This window comes from Micromys minutus (genome assembly GCF_963924665.1).
Source record: "Micromys minutus genome assembly, chromosome: 3".
Taxonomy (NCBI): Eukaryota; Metazoa; Chordata; class Mammalia; order Rodentia; family Muridae; genus Micromys; species Micromys minutus.
The window spans coordinates 43,587,171-43,610,442 of record NC_137972.1 but is presented as its reverse complement, the minus strand read 5'-3'; the positions used below and the strand labels follow the sequence as shown (position 1 = coordinate 43,610,442).

At 37.8% G+C, this 23,272-nt stretch overlaps 1 protein-coding gene across 1 annotated transcript in view; it reads right to left on the bottom strand.

The window, feature by feature from the left end:
* CNTN3 (contactin 3) overlaps positions 1-23,272 on the bottom strand; it is a gene marked incomplete at both ends in the record, with an annotated part of 265,155 nt that overhangs the window by 27,748 nt on the left and 214,135 nt on the right. Inside the window, 5 exons of the mRNA XM_080913822.1 lie at positions 3,278-3,512; positions 5,310-5,380; positions 6,830-6,979; positions 7,081-7,239; positions 8,025-8,142. Coding sequence (XP_080769948.1) covers positions 3,278-3,512; positions 5,310-5,380; positions 6,830-6,979; positions 7,081-7,239; positions 8,025-8,142 — 733 coding nt within the window. The remainder of the gene's footprint in view (positions 1-3,277; positions 3,513-5,309; positions 5,381-6,829; positions 6,980-7,080; positions 7,240-8,024; positions 8,143-23,272) is intronic.

The window sequence follows — 23,272 nt, the reverse complement described above, 5'->3', positions numbered from 1 at the left end:
TTTTGTCTTTATTTCTCCTCATTTATAGAAAATAAAAACATATGAATAGGTGTGGGAAGTCTTACTAAAACTGCCTACATTGGGATTTTCATCTGTGAACTAGGTATTATAATTTTCTCTTGGGTCTGAAAGGTAAGGGAGACAACATGCTATCATAGTTCAGAAGTTCAGAATGTGTAAGGCCAAAGTATCTGGGTGAAATTGTGGGGTTTTTTTCCAATTTACTATATATTGTAGCAAAGTCATTCACATCTTTCATTAAGATTCTATTTTTTATTTGTAAATTCATCCTATCCACATCCTTTATTTGAAAATTCAAGTTGACAATGTCTGGCAGGCGTTGGCTATCCATCTACCATGGAAACTTTTGTTCTTTTTATGAGATAGAACTTGATATTAGCACTACCTTTCAGTTGTCAATATCTCAAATGGCAAGTGTGCTTGATTCTTCTAGCTCCATTATCATTTTCTCAAGAGGGCTTGAAAGAAGATATTATTTTTCGATTTCTTCAGGGGGTATACAAGAAGGACTTAGAAAGTTCCCAGTGAAGTCTTTAAGTGTCTAATACAGTTGAAGTCATTCTTCAATGACACACACTCTACATCTCTTAAATGTCAAACTCCTAGTTCTCATTATCCATCAGGTTCTTGTCCTTGGCTGAGGCCATAGAAAACATGGCTTGCAACTCCTGGCCAGAGTAGTTTTATGGATTGCTTAATTTTTTTATTCCAAGAAGAAAAATGAGCTCTGTAAGTCTCAATATCTTAGGGCAATATGAAACTCAGGTTGGAAGTACCTCATGAAGATTTTTAACTGAATATTATGATCTGTAACTATTTAGTGAGTAATAACATTTCTACTCAGGTGTGGTTGATCATTATGACCCTCACTGGTGATCTAACACCAGCTGTGATTACTGTTTCTTTGAAAACTGTCTATCATTTATCTATCTGTCTATCTATCTATCTATCTATCTATCTATCTATCTATCTATCTATCTATATCTGTAAAGCCACACAGGACTTTCAAAACTTTGTTTGTTTGTTTGTTTTTAAACAAAGCAATGGTACAGATTGGAAAAAAAGAAAATTTTCACTAACCCTACATCTGACAGAGTTCTAATATCCAAAACACATAAAAAACTCAAAAGGTTAAACTCAAAAAACTCAAATAACCCAATTAAAAAACAGAGTTCAGAGCTAAACAGAGAATTCCCAACAGAGAAATCTAGAATGACTGAGAAGCACTTAAAGAAATGTTCAAAGTCCTTAATTATCAGATAAATGCAAATCAAAACAACCCTGAGATTTCACCTCTCATCAATTAGAATGGTTAAGATCCAAAACTCAAGAAGCAGCACATGCTGGTCAGAATGTGTAGAAAGGACTATTCCTTTATTGCTGGTGGGATTACAAACTGGTACAACATCCCTAGAAATCAATCTGGAGGTTCCTCAGAAAATTGGAAATAGTTGTATCTGAAGACTCAGCTATATCACACTTGGACATATACCCAAAAGACACTTTCTCCACCATGTTCATAGCAGCCTTATATGTAATAGCCAGAAGCTGGAAACAACCTAAATGTCCCTCAACTGAAGAATGAATACAGAAAAAGTGGCTTATTTACACAATGTAATACTACTCAGCTCTTAAAAAGGAGGACATCCTGAGTTTTGCACGCAAATGGATGGAACTAGAAAATATCATCCTAAGTGAGCTAACTCAGACTCGAAAGGACATTGTAGTGGCTATTTCTAGTTGTCAACTTGACTATATCTAGAATAAATCACAGTCCAGAATTAAGAGGTCCACCATTGATTCTGATCTTGGGGGCATAGATGCTATAAATCTTAGGAAACTAAGGCAAGGTGATGACTGAGCTCAAGGTCATCTGGGACAAAGCAAGTCCCAGATCCAGGTGTGGTAATACACACCTTTAATCTGGAACACTCCTTCAATTGGAGACCTACATAAGGACATTGGAACAAGGAGGGATCTCTCTCTTCACCTGCCTGCCTTGTGGGGCTTTGTCTGCTTGCCTTGTGGGACTGAGCATCTGCTAGATCCTTGGACTTCACAGCTGCTGCCAGCCATTGGTAAGTAATTGGACTACATACTGTAAGTCACCAACAAATAACTTGCTGTATAGAGACTATCCATAAGTTCTGTGACTCTAGAGAACCCTGACTAATACAGACATACACAATATGTACTCACTAAAAAGTGGATATTAACCAAATGTGCAGAAAATCTAGGATACAATTTATAGGTGTAAGTGTAACAAGCAGAAAGGCCCAACTGAAGATACTTCGATCCCACTTAGAAGAGGAAAGGAAATAATCTCAGGAGGAAGAGAAAGGGATGGAACTAAGTGAGAGGGGAAGAAGGAGGAGAATAGGAGAGTAGGATCAGGTATGGGGGAGCATAGAAGAGAAGCCCAGAGGGCCAAGAGAATATGTGGAAATAAGCAGCCTCGGAAATAGGAGGACCCTCTAGAAAGTAACAGAGACCTAGGAGGCACTAGACTCCCAGAACTAAATAGGGGTGATTTTAGCCAAAATGTCCAATAGTGGGGAGAGGGAAATCAGAGTCCACCTTCAATAGAAAGTCAGGGACTCAAGTGGAGAGACTTGGTTACTAACCTACAGTCATATTTTCTGACCCAGAATTGCTCCTGTCAAAAACTGTAGGTACAAAAGTGAAGAAGGTGAAGGAAAGAAATCCCAATATCTCATGGGGAGGCACCACAGCCTGACACTATTACTGATGCTATGATGTGCTTACAGACAAGAGTTTAGCATGGCTGTCCTCTGAGAGGTTCTACCAGCAGCTGACTGAGATATATGCAGATACACCCAACCTTTGTACTGGAGTCAGGAATACTTATGATTGAATTAGGGGAAGGATTGGAGGAGCTGAAAGGGGAGCAATCCCACAGGAAAACCAGCAGTCTCAAATAACCCAGACTCCAGGGAGCTCCCAGAGACTGAGCCATCAACCAAGAGCAAACAGAGACATATATGCAGCAGAGGTTTGCCTAATCTGTCCTCAGTGGGAGAAGATGTGCTTAATCCAGGAGAGGTTTGAGATCCCAGAAAGGGGTGGGTGGATTTGGTGGGAAAGGAGTACCCTTTCCTCCGGGGCAAGGAGAAGAAGAAATTGGGTGAGAAACTGTGGGAGGGAGGACTGAAATGGGGGACAACTACTGAAATGCAAATTAATAAAAACAATGGATCTATGAGGTTAGAACAGAAGCCTTTGTATTTTTTCATACCTTCCTCTGCAGAGAATACAGTTGTCACTGGGCTAAAGGGTCCTTCACCTTTGTTATTGTAAACACCCACTTTAACCTCATATGGCGAAAAGGGCACAATGCTTTCATTCCTAAAGACGTATCTTGGATTATCCGGGGACGTCACCACTGTCTGGATCCAGGTGGTTACCCCAAGTGGGCGGAAAGCAACCACGTACCCAAAACCTCCTCCGTTCTGAAGTTCTTCAGGGACTGGCTACAAAGAAAAGACACATTAGGTCATCCTCACCCATAAGGTCAGGGCAAATATGATGGGAGCATCTTTTATGGACTTGAAGTCATTAAACACTGAACTATACAAAATTGATCAAATGTATCTTTAAAATGAGAAAAGCGCCATGGGGCAGTCAGCTGAGCCGCTCTTAAACAGACATACATCACACATTCACAGGCACTCAGATCATGAACTTGCTTCATCTTTGATTATTCTGATATTAGAATATAACATGCTTTACATCTGAGTTTCTAATAACATAAAATTTCATTCAAGCAAAGCTATTATTTTAAGGCAAATAAAAACAATTAAATTCATAAATGCTAATTGTAAAGAAAGGGTCATACTTAGTATGATGTAGTATAAAAATTTACAGGTAAGAAGGAAGTTAATACCACACACTAAATTCAAAGCTGCTTATGATTTAGATAATTTAACCCTAGTGTCTTTTAAGGGTTAAATTCATTGTTATAGTATTTTCTAATTGTGACACAAACCTAAGGCTAAGTGAATGGCCAATAAGAAACTATATACACAAGCATACGATGGTCTGCATTATATCATTGGACACACAGGGCTGAATAGAAAGTTAAGGGTGAGCAAGAGTGAACTGTTAACAGCTACTTCTCAGAACCATGACAAGTGCCAAGTGCTTTTGATCAAGCTGTTTTATATCTCCATTTTCATAGCTATTTTCATTGATACCATATCATAAGGATGGAACAAAAACAGTATGTGTTAATGAGCAGAAAGCAGTTAGCATAGGATGCAGCAGGTGAGGAGCAGCACCACTTGCTATTCCATGATGGAACAGCTTCAGGACCTTCAGAGTTATAAGTACCACTACCAACAGCACCCATGTTAGCAGCACAGTTATAAGATGCACCAGCATCTCCATCAGTGCTAGAACTGATAGAATCAGCAGTAGCCATTCTTCCAACCATAGAGTATCACTACCAGTAAGAGTACCCTGTATAACCCACATCATTATTCCTACATCTCCTCTCACCAATGCCACAAGCTGTACAGAAACACCAGCAGCACCACAACACCTCACAGTACCAATACCACCCAAACCACCAGAATCAATACAGATAGTTCTACCAGAGCCACCAGTACTACAGACAACACTCCTAGTTACACCAGTACCACCAATATCACCAAAATAGTATGACTAGCAGTACTGTGAGTGCTACCACCATTTCCACTACCAACAGAACCTATACTGGAAGTACCATGACTTAGGCCACTAGTGATACCAACAGTTCCACAAGCATCATCATCAGGATTGGTAGCACCAGAGTCAATAGAGGTATCACCCCAATTACTACCAAATGCACTGCTATCAGAAGTAGCATGATTTGGATTGGCTACAGTGCCATTACTACAGCACCACAAGTACTGGGACCACTAATATTATCAATGCTGCCACCTGTAGCATGGAAATCATTGATAAAATATGACCACCAGTTCCACCAACAATGCTCTTCCAGCCCTGAAGCCACGAGCTCCATCCCCAGCATTGGTTCTACCAATGCTGTCAGTACCACTACCAGTAATGGCACAAAAGCAACACCAATCAATAATCACATTGGCGCTACCAGTATCTATATGAGCGCCACCTTTACTACCAGCAAGAAAAGCAGAAGCAGCACCACCACCATCATCACCATCGTCATCATAGGTGTCACTGCCATCATCCTCATCACATCTGTGGAGGCTGTGATGACTGGATGAGGAGAAATACCCTGGTGGGAAGGATGTTGCCCAGACACTTACATCCCAGGTTATCACTAGTTCAGATCGGCTTCCACCTCCTCCGCTGACATCAGAAGGTGCGACTTCTGGAGCTGGGTAGGTTAGAGACGGAGATAAAACCCTACTTTTATTCGGTAATATCTGAAAAGAGACTCATTTACTTATTTGCAACATCATCGAATTTTGTCATCAACACACTATAAACACATTATACAGATGCATGTGTATATGAACATTTCTGTATCTTATTAGTAAAAGCATCAAAACTATATTCATAGGCATTTACAAAACATTTTGGCAGTCATCAAATAATATTTCCATGAAACCATAAATATTTCAGAAATCTCTGTAATAGTAAGAAAAAAAATATAACCCAAATGGAAGCTACTTTATCACTTAGGTGACAGAAATATGAAGAACAATGACTTCCCAGGACACACAGGGAATCAAGATGGCAAGGATTCTTCCAGATTGAGAAGAAAGTCTCAGCATGGTGCAGACTCTGGAAAAAGCCACATAGCCTGCAACCCTTGGGTCCTGCTAGAAAGTGTTCTTGATAAAACTCCCATAGATGTCAGTTTTCTCACTTAGGCTGAGAACCTCTTGGTTAGTAGATCCTAAGATGATACTAGAATCTGAATTCTATGGCGGGCCTTTGTAATGCATACGGCTGTAGTTGCTGGCTGCATGACAGGTGGACCCTACGTATACATTGTGCGAACACATGAAGATGAGAGCCCGTTCACACAAAACCTGTTTCCCATGGTACCTGGCAAAAACATTAGGTGTGTTCTATCCCGAGGAAAAAGGCATTATTAAAATTGTGCAAATATATTCCATGCCTCCTCTGTCTCAGTGCCTGACACAATATGTTTTCAGTATCACATGCCTCATTTTAATCAGTCCCACTTATTCTGCAAAGGGAAGGTTTGATGTCATCTGGAGGAGCATCTCTAAATGAACAGTAGGCTTACCTGCTAATTTTGAGTTTTAATGATAGAATATTTTTAGAATTATGAAACTAGCCTTGTGACACACATTTATTCTTCGCTCATATAAACTCTTAAAATGATGCTTTTATAATCTAACACTTATGGGTCCATAATAGACTTTCCCATCTACTGCTATGTACATTTGCTGGGTATGAGAGTAGGATGAGTTTTTGCAGCATCATAGCTCCCAGTGGGATTATCAGGCCAATTTTCAGTGCTTCTTATAACTAAAAGCAACTTCAGTGTTTCTTCTTCTAACAAGTAACTATGTCAGATAGGAATTATAACCCTATGTGACAAAAACATATACACTCAACACACACTAATGATTGTCTATGACTGACTGAACTCTTGGAAATGTCACACTATATCAGAATCTCTTAGGTGTTTCTTTTGATAAATGCCATATGGCAAAGTCCACCATTAGAAAGGTCACATTAATGTGATAATGGATCATTGAGACAGGTCGGTGATGGGAGACCAGAGCTAATAGAAATACACACCCAGGTAAATCTATTAACCCATTACTCAGAAAACAAAAGCACTAACCTGCCTCTTCAGTCCTTACTTTTTCTGAGGGTAAACTGGGTTCTCCGCCTCCGATTTTGTTACTGGCGACAATGCGAAATTCATATTCCACCCACGGGTTTAACTCCACGACAGTGGCTGTATGTGTCCTGCCGTCAATGACCTCAGGTACTACAAGATGAAATGGTTCAGAAGGTAAGACCTGCCTTCTCCATTGCTCAGCTGATACATATTTTTCTAAGAAGCTGCCCTTCATCTCCCACCTACTTTACCTGTTCTGGCAGTCTGCCAGCCCACAGAGAAAGGTGTCCTAGCCTGTACTGCATACGATATAACCGGGCTGTGACTGTCAGTGCCCTCCGTCCAAGAGAGCTGGGCTGTTGTGTCTGTGATTTCATCTACCTTCACATTTTCTGGTGGTCCAGGTGAACCTAACGGAGGCAAGAACACAATGAGCATCCCATAAGTGCCATCATCTTCTACCAAAAAGGCTTATGTCATTACTTTAATACCTACAGCTGATGCCAGTTTTAAAAGCACTTAAGGGAAGAGGCCATTTAACTGGCAATAAAGCTACCACTTTTTGCACGGTTCCATTGTTATATCTGAGACCTGGATGGGAAGCTGTGATTCAAAACTCTGTATGCTGACAGGTGCCAGCGCAGCCACGCACTGAGGCTCTATTCAGCACTATCCTTGTACCTTTCTAAATCCAGCATCCTGGCTTCCTTTCTCTTGTCACTGTCCTCTAGTTTGGCTGGAATGTCGTACTGTGAAACACATCTTATTTGCTACCTTGATGTATTTTATTCTGTGATACACTTTGGACATTTGCTTTTCAGCCTCACGGTGATTCAGTAACCTAGATAACAACCAAGGTTGGTGAATTTGCCTATCACTCTAGATAATGACTCTGCTTGTGGAGACAGACACACACGCACCACATTCTCTTTTCTATGAGATGCATTTGCTGACTTAATGACATATTCAAAAACACATTGGCTTGGCAGCAGCTATGGAATGTCAATTACAGCAAGTCCTATTTGAAGGGAAGAATTGAGGTTTTCATTTCCCTGAATTAACACATTCCTATTGTCATACCCCTGGATTATGGGTGTCAGGGACATTTTTGTATAGTATCTCACATTGGCTTTCCTCCAGTAGGGAATGCGTGTGGACAGCAGTGTTAGACAACATAGGAAGAACTCCTGCTTACCTCTCACTATGAGCTCAGCTGCAGATGAAACACTGTCCACCCCTGTCTGCACCATACACACATACTTTCCACTGTGCTTCAGTTGAATGTTTCTGATCATTAAGTCACCAGACGAACTCTGTTGGGGGCACAGGTAATGAAACACGATTACATATAAAAAACACAAAGGATCTTGAAGGTGAGGACATCAAGTTTAGAGAAAATATGGTAAGCAGTCAGGATACTGAAGTCATAGGTTGCATAGAAACTAAGACAAGTTCAAAATCATGCATGATGGCGAGTTGATTTTTTATATGCATATAAAGCATTGCTTTGGGTATCTACGGTTACAGATAGAAATGAGGGCAGAGATTATAGTCTCAGATTTTGTTTGCTTCCACCAGGTGACACTTCTTTTTATATCCACTGCTTAGCACCAGCTCAGTTTTCTCTCTGGTTGCAGCCCTACTGCAATTATCTGCCTGAGAAGAGGAGGAAACATTTGGGTACCTAGTGGGAGATAAATACAGCATGGCAGGGGGGTTACCATGGTTGAAGCATTTTTCTCTTTTTCCACATACTGGAGCTTAAAAGACTTAAAGTCATCAAATTCGTTTAAAAGCTACAGAATTTAGAGCAATAAAATATGAATCCCCTCAAAAAGGGAAGAAATTAAAACACGTTAAACCTTATAAATAACAGTTTTCCAGAAGACATTTGTTGGCATCCCTTGATACCAATTAATGGAACAAATGTGAATCTAAATGCTCAACTTTAAAAAGGTCTTCATTTAAAGAGGCTATAAACTCACACTCATAAAATGACTAAGATTGTGTCATTTTTTCCACAGTGGTGAAAATAAAGGCTGACATAAGAGCATTTGGGAGATTGAAGCCCTTTGAAAATGATCCTCAGTTCACATCCAACTCAGGAGAGGTGAAGGGCCAGTGTGTATCTTAGTAATTTAAAGGAGTTTTACTCTTGCATACCTAGAATTTGTAGAACAAAACCCTGTTCCAGCTAATGTTGTTCATATTGCTCCCCATCCTTACAATTGTTAATGGGCTGTGTATTCTCTGCTGGTTAGATCATATGGTCTTAGATGGGATTTCTGGGTATTGGGAGAAGTGGCTGACCAGTGATGGATGGCTATAATTAAATGAAAATCTAGAAACTGTCCTGTTTGCACATTTTACTGTCATCCATTTGAACTCTTTTCATTTCACCCCTCCCTCTCTTTCTCCTTAGGGTTATTTACAAATGTCTCCCCAGGAGAAAACCATCCCTGTCTGCTGACCTTTATGAACTTCTCTGGTTTTATGAGCTCTGTACACTCACAAGAGGGTGGTTATCATCTCTATAGAAACGTGTTCTTTTCATCAGAGTCTGGTGATGGGTGGATGCTACCAAGGCACTGGGTGAGGACTCTGTTCTTCTCTTTCTGTACTTTCTTGTTTGAAAATAGTCAGATTAGAGAGAATTTAGCTGGAATTTTCTATTTAGTCATCTGGATCTATCTTTTAGACACCCTAGCTGTTGTAAGCTCTAGAATGAGTAAGAAAGAGACTAGAGTTGGAGTTTGGACTTCTGTTGACTTTTGGTACTACTGAATAAAGAAAGAAATGCTAAGCATGAGCATAAAACAAAACCAAATAAAGACAAAAACACTGTGCAAATAATAATACAGTTAGGTTCACCTGCAGAAGATATATTATAATAAAAAATCATGTTTTAAAATTTTTATTTATTTTAATTTTATATGTAAAAATGCTTGTCATACATATAAATGTGGTATCTGTGGAGCCAGAGAATTTTGGAGCTGGAACTGGAATAATGAATAAGTCACATAGGTGCTGAAAACTGAATTTGTTCCTTTGCAGTACCAGTAACTTTTTTAAACTCCTGAAGCATCGCCTTAGTTCCTAAAGTTATTAATCATTTTGGTTTACAAAACAGAACAAAAGATGCAACTAAGATGTGTAGGTAATGGGAGTCATTGATTATTTTCCTCAGGACTATCATAGATTAAGTGCAAGATCTTTATTTGAAAAAGAATATTTTGCAAATTTAAGAGGGATCTTCATCTTAACTTTATATATTTCAGTAAACTCTATTTGCACTATTCCTTGTCCAATGCTTTTTTTTTTAAACCCAAACTACACACACTGCTTCTTACTTTAGAACCATGGAAGGACAGAGTCCTGTCTATGCATTCTGAGACATATACTAAGCTGCACTAAGTGCAGTGATGTAGAACAAGCTATGTTCATATATACAGGTGAAATAAAACCACCCTGCACACACTGTGTACAAACAAATACAAAAAACAGAGACACTTTCAAGACCTGCTACAGATATGTAATGGGATCTATTGCTGTTCCTACAAAGAATCTACATAGCTCCTCCTTGTAGCTTCTCCTTGGACCACTGCAAATATCAACTAGCACAGAGTTATATGTGTAATCTGTTTCTTATTAATTCCACTCTTTATCTTATGCCCACAAGAAATGCATCTGTGTATCTAGCAGAGGAAATATATAGGAATAACAATGAAATCCAGCGTTCTCTTGTCTACCTTAGCTAATAAAGGTTCTAGATGACTTACTTAAAGAATACTATCTAGCCCTAAATAAAAGGGTATATATAAATATTAATATGGTTAAATCTAAAACACATAAATCATAGATGCTAGATACAGTTTTTATCACATGAGGGAGTAGAATTTGATTACCTTTAGGGGACTATGAATGTCTTTTGCTTTGGTTGTTAAATTTTAACACTAAGGGGTAGAATTTGGAGTATCATATGTGATCAGTCAAAACTATACCACTCAGTCACACCACCATCTGCACCTCAGCACCTTGGCTTTCCCCTACTCTGGGAAAACCAATCTTCACTGGAACAAGGGCCTCTTCTCCCATTGATTCCAGACAATGCTGTCCTCTGCTTCAAATGCAACAGGAGCCATGGGTCTCCCCATGTGTGCTCAGTGATTGGTGTTTTAGTCCCTAGAAGTTCCAGAGGATTTGGTTGGTTAGTATTGTTGTTCTTACCATGGGGTTGCAGACCCTTTCAGCTCCTTTAGTCCTTTCTCTAGCTTCTTCATTGGAGATACCACATTTGATCTAATGGTTAGCTGCAAGCATTCTCAACTGTATCTCTATGACTCTGGCAGAGCCTCTTAGGAAGCATCCATATCTGGTTCCTGCCAGGAAGCACTTCTTAGCATCAGCAATAGTGCTTGGGTTTGGTAGCTGTATATGGGGTGGATCCCCAAGCTGACCACTTTGCATTGGACAAACAATAAAAAAGCTTTGCCCCCAGAGAAGCTATTTTTTTTTTTTACCAGCAATCTTTAGGTGTCTTTCAAATTTCTATTTGAAAATTCTCTTTGCATATTAATCAATATTTTAAATTAATTAAACAAGTATTTTAAGTTGAAAGCCAACTTATCATATGACATTTCAAATTACAAGTCTTCTCAATAAAACTGAAATTTATAGCAAACTCAAATTAAGGCCCACAATTTTTTTATACATTTTGACAAGGTAAGCTCTGGCCCATGAACAGCTGAAGATAATGTACATCTGTTTTTAATATGATAAAAGTAGTTTCAAACAGATTTCAAAAATTTGAGAGAGATACTTTAATATTTTTGTGACTCAAATTTAGGGTTTACATAAATCTGTTATGTATTCATTTGAATAAAGCTTCAATCTGACATCCAGCTTAAAGAAATATTTGTTTATGTCTCTTTACTCTTTACTTGTATAGGATCTGTCCTCACAAAAGATATATTCCTCATTTTGTGGTCATGCTTTATTCATGCTGCCATTGCTTTTTGTCAGCACCTTCACTAAACTTTGTTTAAGAATGAAACACACTGAGAGTAAAATTAGAATTAAAATATCAGTGAGAAGCTGGAGAACCCACTGATACCTGCAAGTATTAGCACTGAACCAGACATTGATTTATTTAGCATTTATTTTCACTTACGATGCTAAGCATCCTGCTATGTTTGCATTACCCTATACTTTTACTATTTTAATAAGATATTTAAAAAATTTAAAACTACATTATTCCTTAGCTACTGTCATTTTGTTTACTAGAGATAGTAATGCTAGATTTGTTCCATGATTTTAAGAAGTTTTGTACATGCAGCTTTGCATGAAATAAGACTACCTTATGAGAACATTTTGCTAATTCGTGATGGTGGTTGAAAAACTGTCTACAGATCTTTGTTGATTTCGTCTGTTTTTTGTTTCATTAGCTTTCACTACTGCATACTCAATGTATGGCCCATACAATTCTTCTTTATCCAATATGGTTATAGAGACCAAAAGGGTACATACCCATGATATGGTGTATTGGATAAGCAAATAAAGCAACACAGGACTAATAACCTTGTAATAAAGTCACAGGAGCACTAATATTCTTTGAATACAGGCTGCACACGTCTGTTTTCATGTTTTGCTATTTTCCTAAACTCCTAGTCTCCCTTTCTTTATCAACTAGCAGGAACCAATAGTGTCAAAACTTTGTTTTCCTCACACCTATTCTCATTTTCCTTAACATTTCTCTGTCCAAGTTTAACAGTGAATTTCTCAGTTTTCTAGAAATAAGTGATTTCTCAAAACTGCTAGTTATAGGCTTACTGGAAGAAGAAAACTAAGAAAGACAAGGTCTTTTCCAATGATTGACAGTGAAGCTTAAGGCAGCAGAGAACATCCAGTAATTCACAGAGATTTGAGTTTCTTCTTATAGGTGCTGTATTATAAAAATAAGGGAATTTTAAAAACCATAAGCAGCTACCATCACACATGAGTTACTTGAGATACAATCCTGAATGTGACAAGCAGTCCTTATATGTATGGAGTCCATAGCTAGTGACCTGGGAGTTACCAAGTGACCTCACAATTGGTGTAAGGTTATCTAGTATGAAAAAGGCTACACCATGCACAAAGAATCTATACTTTTCTGAAGTTTGTCTCTCAACTGACAACAGCGCTAAACTTTGTAATAAAGGCAGATGTTTTCTTAGAAAAGAAAAGAAAAAGCGCTACCTCAGGGCACATATATTTGTGCTAAATTCAAGGAATATGAGGGGACAACCTACAGGAGTGAGTCAAAGGTACCTGAATAAATCAGCAGCAAAAGATTCCAGGGTATTACTGCAAAGTAATAGCACCCAGGATTGACAGCAAATCATCAACTTGATTGACACAGGAATCAACTAAGAGATGTGTCTACAGTCATTTTCTCTGGGGAGTTAGCAGACACTTCCCCTAGATCAGGTAGCACAATCCAGTGGGGTCTCACATATAAATGGGTTCAAGGAAAGGGCGGGTTACCTGCTTGTGTAGGCTTGCTGTTGGTAAACATGTTTTCTGTGTCATTGTTTTTGTTGCTTACAAATACTATTGTCCCTTTCCAAGAGTACAATCTGATTTCTTTAGCTTTCTAATGGGACTGAAGACTAGAGAATCTACGAAACTCTTTCAGACCTTTGGTGAAAGATTGGAACCACTGGGGCACCTGTCTTCATGGTCTGAGCAGATACTAGGTCCTCGGTGTCAGCCATTTTGTAATAAACAACCCCTATCATGTAAACTATTCTAAACTATTCTCTTTTCTAATATACAGTGTTTACAATGGCTCCTTTAGAGCCTCTACTTAATACATTAGGAAAACAGAAGTAAATTATAGCTGATGTCAATTTCATCTTTACATCCACAATGATAGTATTTTGGGGGGTGGTTATAAGTATTTCTAAGTTTTGCTCCAATCCCTTCCTTTCCACCTCCTTTTGTTTCCAATTTTTATGGTGGTGGAGTTGAAATCAGGACATTTTAAGGCTTAGCGTGCATTCTGTCAGGGAGAATTCTAAACTCTGAGACCGCTCTCAATTATTTAGATGATTATATATTTTCCTCTAAAAGAACACTTATGTTCAGAACATATTCCTGTTATACTCATAAATGGGTTTAAAAGCAAAATCATTAAAAAAAATAGCCAACAGGAGAGAATAATTAGTTTTTGTCTGTTTTTAGATAATGATGATAATAGAAAATTTGATATAACTTCATAAAAGAAAATCACACACTCATCATAAAGAAACACAGTACATTACAATCCATATCAGGTAAAAACACATGATTAGTGCTAGTGACAGATTAGCTAAAATTACATTATTGGTCTGCCATATGGTAAAAATTGAGGTATAACATACACTTTGGAACTTGATGTATTTCTTAATCTGCCAATGCGGCACAAACTTGAATAGAACATATTATCGGCATAGGCTATTTCTTTAAGAAGCACTTGGATGGTAATGTGGCTCCAAGGCTTCCAAAGAACAAATTTTCCAGCTTACATCAGAAGACATACATGCTGACAGCTATTTTTAGAGGTGAGATTGAGTAATGACCTTTTCTCTTCATCGCTCTACCCAGTTTCTTATTAACAAGGGTCCCATATTAACCATCCATTCCCCCCTAGAGTGATTTTCAGATGCTATCATCAAACATAAGTTTAATCCAGGCACTTTGAAAAGAGTGGAAACTGTTGAGTTCTTCTGAAACCTGGCTTTTTTTCTTTTCTCCAATTGTTCCTGAAAGACTTGGTAGAGACAAACCAAACTTAAACATTCGTGGTCAAGGAAATTATATCGTGTATCCCACCAAGCTCAATGAATAAACCAAGGTCACCTTTAAAAATGAACCCTGCCTCCTCAAGGAAAAAAATTCAGCAGGCATTCAGCCATTCAAACAAGTCTGAGTGTTGTAAATACTCTTAATTCTTTTGACTGATTAATGATTTCTGCTGTTACCTGGCTGTCTGAACAGATGATATGCAAGGCAGATAGAATGCAATATGTTAATATAAAAATTGTTCCACATTTTTCAGTGCCCAGACACCAGAATAATCATTCCATGTCATGAGGTAGAGTCTCAGCATGCCCCTTCTGAAGGCTTCTGAACAAGTGACACATTTAAGAGCACTAACTTTGTTAAACACTTTGTGCATGATTTAGGTTGTTCAAAATGCTTGAGTTATCTCACAGGTACCAGCTTTTAAACATCAAGCTCATACCAGCCACAGGGGAAAACTTTTCCCTTCAGCCCAGTGTGACATGTTTGCACAATACCTCATTGTCACATAGTTTCTCAGAAGAACTACTCTGCACTGTCTCAGGGATGTCAACCCAGTGTTTCCTACCCTGGACTCATTATAATAACACCTTTAGAACTTTTATGACACCTCAATTTTCTGTTATTTAATTTTTTTCTTAAACTTAAACCTTTGTTAAACTTAGTTTAATATGGGAAAAGTTATTGTGAATGTGACTCAAAGCTTAAGTGTGAATCTTATCAACCAAATAATATGTCAGTGATGGAATAAAAGTAATGAATAGAAAATGATGTCATTGAACACTGTCTGAGATCATGGAAAAGAGCAATTAGCTGGATACTGTCAACTTTTCTGAGACAGAGGCTTTTTCTCTGTTAATTAAAAAGAAGATTATCATGTAGTAGTCATTGATAATCAAAAACAGCCATTCTCCCAGAATTAAACTAAATAGTTGAAATAAAATGGAAATTGTGACAGTTTTTTATTTTTATTTTTTGTGCTATTATTTGATGCTGTCATTTAACTTATGGTCTAAGTTTTAGGAATTTGCTGATATTCTGTTTAGTTATTGCTATTATGTTATTATATTGTGATTATATACTATATATGTTTCATTTGTTATATATTACATATGCTATATATAATATATGCTATGTTATTACTTCATTTTTCAGCCACTTAAGTTAATTAATTTTCAATATTGTTTGTTCTATAAATTCATTTGAACAATCTTTTAAAAAATTCCCGAAGTGATCAGGGTGAATCCCAGGAAATTGCATTAGAATGAACTGGAAAGCAGAGACAACTAACATGGCCCTTAAAAGCAGAGAAGGTCAACATTGTTAAACCTCCTGGGATTTTATATATACAAAACCCTTTGCTTATAGAAGTACAAAACTTGAGATGACTGTTCAGGTCACCCTAAACTCTAAAAGTCTAAACTTTATACTTGATTCTAAACTGACTTTTTACTTAATTCTACACTGCAAACTTAGACAATTCTAACTTATTTAAAGTGTGAATTAACTGTTAAGCTGGTTTGTACCCTAGTGAAATCTTAAACTGTTAAAAGCATTTCTACTCATATTTTTCATCTTAGGAAACAGGCCAGGTAAATATTATTTGTGGGTCAGACAATAAGAGCCAAGCACAAAGGTGACTTCTTAACATTAAACTACCATCATGTCATGATGTTATTGACATTGTAAAATTTATCTAAATAAATCAATTAGGAGATAAGTTCTTATGAACACATACACAACTATATGCTATACACAAATCTATATCATTCTAAAGATAACACTAATTGATTAGACATTTATTTTATAGAACAGAAGTATTCGGCATCAAAATAGCTTACGTTAAGTAACCACATAACATATAGATCAAATAAATTATTTTTGTCTTTCTCTTGATATGTCTAAAATATACCATGCACAGAGCTGTCCTCTGTAGAACAATATTTTTGGTACACAGGACTAGACAAGTCCAGGAAAAAGGTGACCAAAAGTGCTAAACACCTGTTGTTTCCTTCGACTTTCAGTCACTACTGCAAAGTAACAAACTGATCCAGAAATTAGTTGGTGGCTAAAAGAAGAATCATTTATTCTGCTCAGGAAACAACAGTCAAGACAGTCATCACAGTGGAACATCTCTTTAACGTGCCTGGTTTGTTTAGGGGCTAAGAAACTCATTCACATGGTTTGCAAATTGGGGTGGCTCTCATTCAATTTATCAAGACCTGTGAGTAGAGAACCTTGGGTGAACCTCTGCACAATCTACTTTGGCTTCATAATATTGCAGTTGATAATTATTAGAGCCACTGTGAAAGTGGAATGTATTTAGTAGCTAAACTCAGACTTCGTACAGTATCACACAAATGGTCCTTGTTTTTTGGTGGTTACCACAGTCAACAACATTTTAAGGGAACTTTGTTATTGGGTGTTACCATTGAACAGAGATTAGTAACAATGCCATCCTGCAAAAATTCAAGATTGGATAAGGAACCTGTTGCTGCCATTTCTGGAAAACAGGCCCCATCACTTAAGCTGCCTTCTACACAGGGCACATTGCTAGTGTTTGGGGGTAGCTGACCTGCAAGCACCTTAGACTCTCATATTCATTGCCACACCTTTGGGCTTTTGTCAAGAAGAGCAGCAAGAGTAGAATAACTATGGTTGTATGATATTTATTCACCAATATTCATCCTTCCAGGCTGTTCTGTGTTGATTGTGGCAAGTAACTAAAATAAGTTTAAAAACAGCCAAATCCTGGACTACACACCTTATCTTTTATGTCTGTATTCTGTGTTCAGTCCAGAGAAAGGACTTACAAGGGCTCAAACAGAGTAAAAAGATGACACCCACTTCTAGGAGAGGTGGTTCCAGGGACATCTGACATTTTTCTGTACAATCTCAGGTTATTGCATTTCTAGTTATCCTGGTACTTCAGAAGCACAGATTTGTGAACTCAAAGTTATATTTAAAAGGCAAAGAAGAGTAGGCTTGATGTTAATGTGACTATCAGGAGACTCTTACTTACTTATAAATGATTCAAAAAAGGATTATAAGACCAGAGTGCTTTCCATAATAACAACTTGCATAAATTCAACCCCTTAAATTTCCACATTTATTCCAAATGCCCAGGTCATTGCAAATGACCTGTCATTAGTTCCTTTACCTGTTGTGGTGATAAAATACCCCAACTAAAGCTACTTAGGGGAAAAAAGTTATCTTGGTATTCTGTTTGATTGGATATGCTATATTGATGGGGAAGACGTGGCACCTGGAGCTTTCATGAGCAGTCACATTATGATCACACTCAGGAAGAGAGGGATACATACTGGTACTCAGCCTACTTTCTCCCTTTTATTCATTCCAAAATTCTAGTTTATGGAATGGTGCTGCATGCAATGAAGTCTTCTCAACTGAATTATGCTAATATAGATAATCCCATGCAAATGAGGACAGATGTTGGTGTCCTAAGTGATTCTCCATCCCTGCCAGCTTGAAGGTTGATAATGTTTACTTTCACAGCCCATTTTTTCTTTATTCTTTTCTTCATCATATTCATACCATTTAAATGGTGTCATTAAATATTATTTCTTACAAAATAAAGTGATTTTCTTTCTGAAACTGGAGTCCAAGATCTAACAAAGCCTTTATGCTAGAAATTTCGAGGCAGAGCGGCACTGGCTGGTGGATGGATTTCTATGAGTTTGAAGTCAGGTTGGTCTACAGAACAAGTTTCAGGACTGCCAAGGACAGAGAAACCCTGTCTCAGAAAACTAAGAAGTTAACAAACCAGAAACAAAACAAAAGCAAAACAACAAGCCAACCAGAAATTATCAACAAGAAAACCAAAACAACCATAACCATAATACACTACAGAGAGGCCCACATGTCTCATAGCCTGCCCACAGCGGAAACCACTGGACATGCAATTATGTAATGGAGAGATGGGAGAGAGAAAGAGAAGCAAAACAGTTTGAGTTTTACAAAAGAAGCAGACAGATCGGGAGATTCCAGGGTGCTGCTGCTGAAGGCCATTACTGAGTCCATGGCCATGCAGGAGCAGGGCTCTGTGTTGAAATGCAAGACAGACATTTACTACAAAAGGCCATGCAACTCCTTAGTCTGGCATGCTGCCTAGTTTCATGCTGATATCCAAGCGCTGTTCAGAGCTGGCCTTATCCCTTGTGGCTGTACCTCAGCTAGGCACAGAAGGGCTGGCCATGGTGCCATGGGCATGGGTGAGTCAGCCTAGAGAGAATGAGAGCTAGAGAGCCTCCCCTTACTAGCTGCAGCATCAACTGAGCTAGCCAGGGCAGTGCTAGAGATCTAACACTGTTGGTGTGGGTGCAGGAAATCTCTCAGCTCCCACCCTGGCCAAGATCCAGGGCTTTGAGTTGGCCGACCACAATATCTACCCCATCTATGAACTGCAGGAGCCTGTGAGGGGGTTGGTCTCACAGATCCAAAGCAGCAGAATCTCCATGGCACAGGGAAACAACAGGATATGTGAAAAGAGTCGGGCAGGATTCAGTGTTGATGGTGTAGCAGTAAAACACGTTTAGGCTTCAAAAGCAATAAAAGAATCATTGAGATGAGCATTTCCAAGTAACGGTGCATGGACAAAAGAGTATTCCGTGTGACACACTGCAGCTTCCGTGATGAGATAGTTTAAATTATAATTATTTTCATTTATTTTCTGGAGGTTGAAAGGGCAGAGGACAGAAGCAAAGGGATGGAGAGTTGAATAGGACTGGGGTACATGATGTGAAATTCACAAAGGACCAATAAAAGGTTTAAAAAAATGAAAAGGAAGAAAAGAGGTCTAGCACAATGTGATCAATACAACTCAGGTGATAAAGTGGCATGCATATTGAAAGGCGAGACCTTTACTCAAACCTCTAATTTCTGCTTTTTTCACTTAAGGAGCTGCTATTTTACATTAGCAAGTGAAAAAACTGAAGAAAATTTAAAAAATCACAACTTTCTTACTTGCAGCAGGTAAAGAAGGTCACAGGGTAAGCTGAGAGGACAACACCCTGATCTAGAGATTTACCCCGGCCAGAGCAGAAACCCTCAATCTGAGGTCACCAAGGAGACCAACTGTGTGTGGAAAACCTCTGAATTGTAACTCACATATTGCTAGGTGATCAGAGCTGCCAACTCAAGTGAATGTGGAGCATTTTAGGAGACAAGTTAGACATAACTTTCAACAAACTTAGTTTTTCTTTCAGGAGACACCCCAGTTACTATCAAAAGAAAAATATCTTGTTAAATGTCTGGAAAGATCCAGGACAAGGGATAATATCAGAGTTCTGGTTTGCCCCTAAGAGTGGCTAGTGGCTACTTTCAAGGGCAGCTGTTCTATCAGACTCATATCCTGGGGTTTATCAGATTTCAGTCAACCTGAGGAAGCAAAATGACAACTCTATTCCTCCCCATGCATCCATACCCAAGTAAACAGGAAGAAAATGTTTAGAGAAAGAAGCAAAGCCTGTACTCCAGAGATAGAACTACGGAACATGATAGAAACCCCTACATCACTATTGTTTTTGTCAATTTAACAGTTTCGTCTTCCAACCATAAGTTACGTGACGGACTCCCAGGTGGAATACAGTTTGAAGAGACCGGAAAACTGCATATAGAAAAAGAGTTAGAATCATCAGATTAGTAATATCAAAACCAAGACCGACAGGGTGAAGATTTGAATGATAAAAATAAACATGCACAAATGCATGAATGAAACAAGCAAAAATGCTACAGAGCTCAAACACTGTAGCAGAAATAAAATGGGCTCATTGGGGAATGATGGGACTCAAGAGGAAACACATAAGCTTAAGGTATTAAAAGAGAATTAAAAAAATGGAATTAGAAAAATATTTGGAGAGACATCTCAGTTAGTAACATTGCTTGTTATATATACATGCGACTCACATTAGAATTCTCAGTACCAAAGGAATAAAGTTTTGCTTGGCAGAATATGCCTGTAATCCATTACCAGGACATGTACGAAGGTAAAGGAAGGTTGACCTCTGGGTTTTGTTGACTGGTCAGCATAGAAAGAAATTACAGGGCCTACAGGTTTGTTGAAGCGTTCTTGTTTTAAGAGGAAAAGACTGAGAGTGACAGAGCAAACACACTTTATTATCTTCTAGTTTCCGTGTACTTCAGTACAGGCACACACACACACACACACACACACACACACACACACACACACTCACATACACACACACATCTAAAAATAAATATAGGTCAGACATGGTGGTTCCCTGTAATGACAGCCTTGGGAAGTAGAGACAGCAGCTTTTGAGAACTGCGACCTAGCAAGATTAGCCATTTTGGAGCCCTAAATTTGACTGAGAAAATCTACCTCAATAACATAGAAGAGAGCAAGGTTTTTGACATCAGTCTTAGATAACCATCTTCCCATAGGTACTTCCACCTTGTGCATCAGTATTGACTGCTCAGTCTAGGAAAAAATTACAGAGCCCACAGAGTAGATTTGATGAAGACATGCAAAAATGTATGCACTTATATCATATACACCGGAAATAAAAAATCAAAGAAAATTTGTTATTCCTAACTGATTTAAAGATTATTATTTATTCAAGGTAATGGAAATAATGCATTAAGTCTTCAGTAAAAGTGTGTGTGTGTGTGTGTGTGTGTGTGTGTGTGTGTGTCAGTATGTGTACTGATGTATGCTTGTGTGCTAATGACCAAGTGACTTGAATGAAAATAAAACACAAGACCATTACGAGAAATACAGGGCTCTTAAAGATAAAGTCCTTCATTCTACTATGAGGTTTGTGTTATAAATTACTCTAAAGGAGAATTTTAAAATAAACATTACTATGGAGTAGACTTGAAATCAGACTTTAAACACTCTGAAATTGGCTTGGATTAGTAATAAGTATATAGTACAACTGTAGGAGAACCACTTAGAAACGGGGAGAAAGTCCTATATAAATGACAGGTTGTGGTCTCTCAACAGTGAAAACAGAATATTATGACCTGGGAAGTTTATAAATAATAGAAATTCTGGTCCAGCTCTAGAGAATTGCCCAGTGGCTAAAGGTACTTGCTAGGTAGTCTAAAGATCTATGTGTGAACCCAGGAACTGATACAGATATAGTGGAAGCTTGTTGTCCTGTGACTCACACATATGTGCTGTAGACTACCTGCATTTCCCCTAAGAAAATTAAGCAAATTGAGAATTTAAATTGAAAAGAGAAAAATAAATTCATTTCCCAAGATGCTGAAAGTTAAAAGCTCAGGCATCTAACTCAGAAATGGTAACTGACAATGTGAATGGGATGGAGAGTCTCCCAGAAGGATTCTGCTTCTAAAACATCATAGTCGTCTAAGGATACTCTCCTAATACCAACAACTTGGGAAGTAGTATACTTTCAGTTGCTAACAATAGTCATGGAACTGATGTAAATGAAATCCTGGAAATATTTTCTGAAGCCACAAAAGTAAGATAAACTCTGTAAGGAAAAATAGGAACAGACAAACAGAAACTAGTAGAAATAACATAAATGTTAATTAAACTTTACCAGTGATCTTTTTGTATATCAACACTGTAAGAGTATTAGCAAAAAGGAAAAACAAACAAAAAAATCAAAAATCACAGAATGTATGCAAAAGACAGGACCTAGATATACACTGCCTATAAGAAACTTATTATGTCTACAAAGTTACATACACATTTAGGCTACAAGCATACTGAGTGAAATGTTCAGTCATTATTAAGAAGAAGCAGAAATATTATGTAAGGCCCATTTTGGTTAAATGTTCAGGAAGTTCCTGGGAATGCTACAAGAATTAAATAGCCTACTAAACAGCGAGAGGTGTCAACTTCCTAAGCAGAACCAACCATCCTTAATGTTTATGTGTTTAAGAAAAGAATATTTGAAATATATGAAAATATGACAGACCTGTCAGTGAAAATTAGGCGCATCAGTTATATAGGTAGGCACTACTATTTCTTGATCATAAATTCATAGTTAACAAGTAGAAATAAACAAAGAACAGAGTTGAATTAAAGGTCACTATCCGATCAATGAATTTAAAGGCATCTACTCAGTACTTAACCTTACAATAGCAGATAATGCATTTTCTCATTTCAAATGTTAAAATTCAACAAAACAGAACCTATTATAAATAACAAAGCATACCTTATAAATTATAAAGTATAGGGGGCTGACAAGGTGTCTCCAAAGAAAAGTTCCTTGTTATTCAAGTCTGGTGACCTAATCTTTATAGAACTTACATAATATTGGAAGGAGAGGGATGACCACACAAATGTATCCTGTTGTCTACACCTGTGTGCTGCAGTACATGTAACCTACATGTATAACTACACATAGATATACTCAAAGGTGGTAACTAAAAATAAAAAAAAATGTATAGTAATCACACAATCCCTTCTCTGAGACCCATAGTAGAATGTACCTAATATTTAAAATGAGAAAGATGAAAAAATTTCCTCAAACTTCTGGTGAATAAATAATATGCAGTCACATAATACAAGCTATTATTTTAATTATGAAAATATTTTAAGTGAGTGTAAATAAAAATACAACAGATAAAAATTTGTGGTCTGTGGGAAGAGCTGTGCTT